Source organism: Watersipora subatra, chromosome 4, assembly GCF_963576615.1.
Source record: "Watersipora subatra chromosome 4, tzWatSuba1.1, whole genome shotgun sequence".
Taxonomy (NCBI): Eukaryota; Metazoa; Bryozoa; class Gymnolaemata; order Cheilostomatida; family Watersiporidae; genus Watersipora; species Watersipora subatra.
The window spans coordinates 32,342,013-32,350,725 of record NC_088711.1 but is presented as its reverse complement, the minus strand read 5'-3'; the positions used below and the strand labels follow the sequence as shown (position 1 = coordinate 32,350,725).

The 8,713-nt window shown below is 41.3% G+C and overlaps 1 protein-coding gene across 2 annotated transcripts in view; it reads right to left on the bottom strand.

Moving 5' to 3' along the window:
- Window positions 1-208: 208 nt before the first annotated feature.
- LOC137393266 (uncharacterized) overlaps window positions 209-8,713 on the bottom strand; it is a 30,131-nt gene continuing 21,626 nt past the window's right edge. For both annotated transcript variants that reach the window (XM_068079735.1, XM_068079734.1), the window contains exons 6-7: window positions 2,707-2,795; window positions 209-1,413 (exon numbers count right to left, since the gene is read on the bottom strand). In XM_068079735.1, the coding sequence (XP_067935836.1) occupies window positions 822-1,413; window positions 2,707-2,795 (681 nt within the window). In that variant the 3' untranslated portion in view covers window positions 209-821. The remainder of the gene's footprint in view (window positions 1,414-2,706; window positions 2,796-8,713) is intronic.

Sequence of the window (8,713 nt, the reverse complement as noted above, 5' to 3'; positions counted from 1 at the left end):
TGTTCTACATGTATATGGTTCTGTTAGGCTCTGATATTTGGGAACTGCAGTCAACTAGGAAAATAAATGTGTTCATGAAGTCTTCCATCTATTGTGGACAAGCAGTGGCAATTCTTACAATGTGAATGGTTTCCGGGACATGTAGTTTAGCATCGAAGGATAGAGGTATAGCAAAACTGCAAATAAGCAGAGGAAATATATGGAGTGGTGGAAATTGGCTAATTTTTATTGCTGTATTGTAAGACTTGCTGACAAAACATCCTGAAGGTTAGCAGAACTGAAAGCTATAATATTGTAATTATTGAGATCTACCATCGATGTTTTAGCTTTAAAGCAGGTGATGTGTATAATAATGGAAAAAAGAAAGCTGTCAGTCAGCATGCAAGTGATTAGGAATGCACCAGCTGGATTGACATGAAAGGTAGGGCTAAATCTACACTATCTACAGCTAAAGATTATACAGTACATACACTATATGTGATATGAAAAGGTGTAGCACCTATTTACCTAAGCAAATAAATGGATATAGATATATACACTATTATATACTAAAACTTATATACAATAGTTTTGATTTTTTGGTTATGCATAAACAAAAAGATGAAGTTGTTTCCCCACAACTGATACATAGCAACAACGATTTGGACGAACGGCTGCGTAAGCTAACGATTATAAATTGTTGCACATCGTCAGATTTATTTGTATGTACAGAGGTGATTGAGAATTTCTTAGCTAAAATAGTGCATGTCCGATTGCTTTTAGTAGATTGGGTGGCAACAAAGAGCCGGCGAATGTCTATAGAACGTCACGTCTCTGAGCCCTCAGCCGACAAGAGGGCATGATGATGCCTCATCGTTAATATGATTGACAGAATCGACCTGATCATCGATCGGAAGAGCCGTTTCAGGTTCTTCTTGTGATTCGGATTGAGTAGAAGCACTTGGTTGGCCATTTATCTCACCTCGAGTATCACCCCTTCCTTCCATCGGTTCAGCCTCGGCTTCTTTCGCTCCTTCTTTTGTTCCTTCACTGATCTTGAAGCAGCAGTGTTGAAGGTACTGCGACTGATATTCAAACTGTTTCCGGCACATCTCACACGTGAATATCTCAGGTACATATTTAGTCGGTTTCACCTTCCTTCGACTACGACTTTCCGATATAGTCGACTTGCTAGTAGGTGGGGTTACATTCTCTAGCGTATCATCATCAGCCAATGAGTCGATGCCGTTCATGCTCACAGCACTGGTAGTCAGACTACCATCAGCTGGGCTATTCGATTTCTCCAGGCTTCCATTGGCCTGCTCGGAGTCTCCATTATAGATGTCAGAAAACATCTTCTGTTGAATCCGACTGATTACCTGTTCCTTTACACCAATGCCTGTTGCTGACCCAGTCTTAAGGGCAGCGAGCACACTAAAAGATAACATAAATTATTGTTTAGAAGGAGCGGGCCTAAACAAACTCTCAACCCAAATGTATAAGATCATCATTCCATATTTGGAATGAACAACCAGACAAAACTAAAATAGATGAATATATAGTACTTGAATGCGCAAGAGGCAATAAGAGACATCACTCCTTTAATGTTATCATTATCATCAGCATTTAAACAGTCAACCCGTCCTTAGAATTCTTTTTGCTTCTCAATAATGTTTTGCGTTTCAAGTAAAAGAATTCAGCATAGAACGGCACAGGTACATGGCTTGGTGTGAATGCTAGATTTCTTGTGTACCGAGTAGATTGTCTATCGTACATGATAGATTGCTGGTGAGCAAGGCAGGTTGCTTTAATTACAGATTAGGTCCACCAGTATATGTGACTGATAGCCTATGTACATGATGAACACGTAGCTCCAACATTTCCAGCAATTTACTGATTGGTGTGCAAACACTAATCAAGGCAGCTGACTGGTACGTTGATGAGAACTCATGTAGTTACTACTTGAATTAGATCGGCCAAACTGTTTTTTCTTAATGATCTTTTTGAGTTCGAGTAATAGCAAATAGATTGTGGTACTTTGGAAACACCAAACTTCATCAGCTGAGTGTAAAAGCTTTATGCAGGGTCACCAAATAACTAATGACTTGAGATTTATAAAAAATACTTTGATAACAGTATACTCTGTTGCACAGAACACACTATAACGCTGTCATATACTTGCTCTCTGTACAGAACACACTATAACCCTGTTATATACTTACTCTCTACACAGAACACACTATAACCCTGTCATATACTTACTCTCTACACAGAACACACTATAACCCTGTCATATACTTACTCTCTACACAGAACACACTATAACCCTGTCATATACTTACTCTCTACACAGAACACACTATAACCCTGTCATATACTTACTCTCTACACAGAACACACTATAACCCTGTCATATACTTACTCTCTACACAGAACACACTATAACCCTGTCATATACTTACTCTCTACACAGAACACACTATAACCCTGTCAATATACTTACTCTCTACACAGAACACACTATAACCCTGTCATATACTTACTCTCTACACAGAACACACTATAACCCTGTCATATACTTACTCTCTACAGCTGGTTCTCTACTTGTTGACCCTAACCACATGTATAAGCTTGGGTTTGATTTATTTTAAGTTTATAAGTATGCATTCAGGAGTTGTCACCCAGCTCCGCATATTTTCTAAAGCGAGTGGCATATATTCAACAAACCTGTCATCCAGACGCTGAGCATTAATACCATGCTTCTGTCTGAGGTGCTTCTTTAGGATGTGTCTGTAGACAAGGTCCTCAGAGCAGAGCTGTAACAACAGGCAGTTCTAGTTTCTACGTAGCACCATACCCCACATGTATGAATTGCATAGAGAATCATTCGTTTTCACACCATGCCCATAACGTGTATCCCATCATATACTGGGACCAAAACAAAGTTTCTATGACACGCATGATTCACAAATTTGAGCCAATCCGCAAGTTACCCGCATCATGGAAACAGCATAAACCCACAAGCTAAGCGAGTTTTGCGAATAATAGAAACATCACTTGCGATTGATGCGGATCAAAATACCGCGACAGCTATTCAATTTTAAACATTTTCAATACTTCTGTGGTCCTTTCTCAATTGAGTGACCCGTGTTTCCATCCCTAACACATGTGTTGGTAATCATAAACTTATAGCATACAATTTTCTACCCTTTTCAACAAGGCGCCGGAGTCAATCCGCATCATGCGAATGTCCATAGAAACACTTAATTCGCACGATACCGCAATGTGTGCACAACTCCAAATCTGTGTAATGCGCTTCAAGCGTGTTATGGAAACATAGTGCATAACATGCATCACACAATACACTGGGACCATAACATGTATCACACCATGCACTGGGACCATAACATGCATCACACAATACACTGGGACCATAACATGTATCACACCATGCACTGGGACCATAACATGCATCACACAATACACTGGGACCATAACATGTATCACACCATGCACTGGGACCATAACATGCATCACACAATACACTAGGACCATAACATGCATCACACAATACACTGGGACCATAACATGCATCACACAGTGCACTGGGACCATAACATGTATCACACCATGCACTGGGACCATAACATGCATCACACAATACACTGGGACCATAACATGCATCACACAATGCACTGGGACCATAACATGTATCACACCATACACTGGGACCATAACATGTATCACACAATACACTGGGACCATAACATGTATCATACCGTACACTGGGACCATAACATGTATCACATAATGCACTGGAACCATAACTTGCATCACACCATACACTGGGGCCATAACATCTACTATATAAACGGCAATCGTTGTCTGTGTGTGTATGTGTGTGGGTGTGTCCGCCTTATGGAGTACCGTACTTTTCGGACTATTAGCCGTAGACTAGTTAGGTATCTAGGGCGCATTAACGGGAATCTCCGGTTAGTGCGCCTCTATACATAACCTGTTCATCGTTTTTACACAAAAATCACGTGATCTCTGATTAGCGCGCCTCTTTACGGTGCCCAACGACACTGTTCCGTTTTAAACAGCAAAGTTTCTGTCGTGTTAAAAAGCACCGTCCTGAGTTCTGCGGCCTATACAAAGGTGTTTATACAGCTATACAAATGTATTACTCATTAAATAAAAGAAATTAATGCGTAGTACTTTACATGTAATTAATATTTACTGCCAACATGTACCGAGAAGGTCATGTGAACGTTTGTTTCTTAGGGCCCCTGGAAAAACGCTGTTCTCACCGACTAAATTTATACATCAAAAAGGTGAGTCCTTCTCATTCAATGTTGTATAGTCTATGAATTGCCACACCTCCACTACATAACCCTTTCACTTGCGTCCATGTACAACTTTAGCTATCAGCCTACTGCCAACCATTTTGCCGATAATGCTTCATATTTTTTCATTTTGAAACTCCATCTAGAACGTTTGTTTTGGGTATATATTTTATTTTTCCAACATGTTAACAAGCACTGCTATGCAAAAAATCATTTATCTATACTTTGTGCATTTTAATTATCTGTGTAATCACAAAAAGCTGAATCGGCTATAATGTCATCAACACAAGTAATTGTTTTCTAACTTGGTGGCGTTTTCAAAACTTACACAAAAAATGTTTTTTTTCAAGTTGGAAATTCTCAAACAAAGATTTAAAATTAAGTTTTAGGGTAATTTTATAGAGAAACCTTTCGACAACACTGTCACTACCATAAAAGTCTTAAAGATCGTTGGCGATGTTATCAACAAATAATAAAATTCAGTTACTAGCAATTGCTGGGAAAGTCGCAAAAATGTGTCTACGGGGGTCGACCATGGAAAACACATATATGAGTCTACTTCAGTGAAATGGTTGAAAACGTTGGAATTGCCACTGTTTGAGATAGTAAACATGTTCATTTCCTTCCGCCGCTGAGTTACTTTTACTTTTTTCCCAGCTACAAGTACTACAGAACTACAGCTACTACAGAACTTGCACGGGCATTCCGAGCGTTGCAATAGGCGACGGTGAGAATAAAGCGAGCAGCGTATATTACAAAAAAGCATACCATCTCATTCACTTTTAGAAACGCTTGAAGCAGTACAATGCCTCCCAAAAAGCCTACTGCCCAAACGCAAGAACAGATTGATTCCCGCAGAGAAGGAGACTGAATTCGCAAAGCAGCAGCTAGACGAGCAGAAACTGCAGAGCAAACACAGCTACCCCCACAACGAAACAGAACTGCTACTGCAGCTGCTAGAAGTGCAGAAACTGCAGAGCAAACACAGCTACGCCTACAACGAAACAGAATAGCAACTGCTAGAAGAGCAGAAACCGCTGAACAAACACAGGTACATCCAGAGCAGGCCAGAATAGATGCTGCAGCTGCTAGAAGTGCAGAGACTGCTGAGCCGACCCAGCAGCGACTCAAACGGCTCAGAGCAGCAGCTACATCGGCCAGATGTGCAGAAACCTCCAAGCAGATGCAGCGGCCACAAGAACATGATGCACTAGCTACAACAGCTGCTCGGCGAGCTGAATTTTCAGAGCAAATGAAACGGCGTCAACAGCAAGATGCACTAACTATAGCAGCTGCTACCAGGCGCGTGTATGGGCAGAAAACTTCGCACTTGACTGCAGTCCTGCAACACAGTATAGGGCTGAATTTTTCTATGGGATGAATGTCCAAAAATGCTCCAGGCGTAATGCCTTACGTTGGAAAGGCGAAAGGCCATATATGTAGTTTATATAGTAGATTTTATTAATAATAAATTTTATCAACACAACCACAATACTGCTGCACATTTTGCATATACCACGTCAAAAAACAGGCTATAGACGAAGAACTGGTGAGTCATGATTAGTGTTTTAAGCATGTAGAAGTCTCAATTCAATAAATGCTGGGATAGCTTAGCAGTGCAATAGCAAAATATTTTTTAGAATTTCTTAAAATATGTAAAACTTTCCAATACTGCCAGTTTGAAAAACTTCAGTTTGCCTAGCAATGTCAATTTCATTATCAGTTCTGTGTACAACCTTAGGACAACTCCGATTTAAGTGGTTCGAGACTGATGCATTGTAGACCAGCTGTAAAACGCATTGCAGATTTCCATTGTTCTCCCAACATTATTGACATATATGACTGCATATGTGTATGCATAGTGTGATCAGGGCAAAAAATTTCAGTAAACTGCATATTTGTAGTTTTTTACAGTATGAAAGACAATTCTAAATAAACCTCTTGCTGTACATGAATCTGTTCCTGTGGATGGGTAATGCTGCTAGCGGTTCGGAGCTGTGGCGTCACTCAGGGATGCGCGGGAGACCTTTTTCGCCCCAAATGCAGCGAGAGTCTCCAGGCGCGGCTTTCCGGATGAATGAGTTGGCGAGTGCGAGGTGATTGATTGCAAAGCGATTAAGTGCTAGGTGATTGCAAAGCGGTGATTGCAAGGTGATTGATTGCGAGGCGATTGGTTGCAAGGCGATCGATTTCGAGGCGATTGATTGCGAGTGCAAGGCGTTTGATTGCGAGTGCGAGGCGATTGATTGTGAGGCAAGTGCAAGGCGATTGAGTGCGAGGCGATTGATTGCGAGGCGAGTGGGAGGTGATTGCGAGGCGAGTGGGAGGAGATTGCAAGGCGAGTGCGAAGCGATTGATTGCGAGACGAGTGCAAGAGCGCGATTGTCAGCTGCGAGGCGAGTAAAGACTGGTCAGCCGAGGCTCGGCGGCAGAAGTGCGTGATCGTCAACTGCAAATATAGACGGGTATGAGCGGATGCATGAATCTAAACACATGAATCTAGAATATTCAATAGATTTTACAAGCATCTAGCTGTAAAACACATTGCAGATTTCCATTGTTCTCCCCAACATTATTGACATGTGTATGCATACACTGATCAGGACAACAATTTCAGTAGACTGCATATTTGGAGTTGTTTTACAGTATGAAAGACAACTCTCAATAAACCTTATGCTGCACGTGAATCTGTTCCTGTAGGCGGGTAATGCAGCTAGTGCATTACAAAATACACTGGGATCATAACATGTATCACACAATACACTGGGACCATAAGATATATCACACAATACACTGGGACCATAACATGCAACACACAATACACTGGGATCATAACATGTATCACACAATACACTGGGACCATAAGATGCATCACACAATACACTGGGACCATAACATGTATCACACAATACACTGGGACCATAACATGCATCACACAATACACTGGGACCATAACATGCATCACACAATACACTGGGACCATAACATGTATCACACAATACATTGGGACCATAGCATGTATCACACAATACACTGGGACCATAAGATGTATCACACAATACACTGGGACCATAACATGCATCACACAATACACTGGGACCATAACATGCATCACACAATACACTGGGACCATAAGATGCATTACAAAATACACTGGGACCATAACATGCAACACACAATACACTGGGACCATAACATGCATCACACAATACACTGGGACCATAACATGTATCACACAATACACTGGGACCATAACATGTATCACACAATACACTGGGACCATAACATGCATCACACAATACACTGGGACCATAACATGCATCACACAATACACTGGGACCATAACATGTATCACACCATGCACTGGGACCATAAGATGCATCACATAATACACTGGGACCATAAGATGCATCACACAATACACTGGGACCATAACATGCATCACACAATACACTGGGACCATAAGATGCATCACACAATACACTAGGACCATAACATGTATCACACAATACACTGGGACCATAGCATGTATCACACAATACACTGGGATCATAACATGTATCACACAATACACTGGGACCATAAGATGCATCACACAATACACTGGGACCATAACATGCATCACACAGTGCACTGGGACCATAAGATGCATCACATAATACACTGGGACCATAAGATGCATCACACAATACACTGGGACCATACCATGCATCAAACAGTACACTGGGACCATAACATGTATCACACAATACACTGGGACCATAACATGCATCACACAATACACTGGGACCATAAGATGCATCACACAATACACTGGGACCATAACATGTATCACACAATACACTGGGACCATAGCATGTATCACACAATACACTGGGACCATAAGATGCATCACACAATACACTGGGACCATAACATGTATCACACCATGCACTGGGACCATAAGATGCATCACATAATACACTGGGACCATAACATGTATCACACAATACACTGGGACCATAACATGTATCACACCATGCACTGGGACCATAACATGCATCACACAGTGCACTGGTACCATAACATGTATCACACAATACACTGGGACCATAAGATGCATCACACAATACACTGGGACCATAACATGCATCACACAATACACTGGGACCATAACATGTATCACACAATACACTGGGACCATAGCATGTATCACACAATACACTGGGACCATAAGATGCATCACACAATACACTGGGACCATAACATGTATCACACCAAGCACTGGGACCATAAGATGCATCACATAATACACTGGGACCATAACATGTATCACACAATACACTGGGACCATAACATGTATCACACCATACACTGGGACCATAACATGTATCACACCATGCACTGGG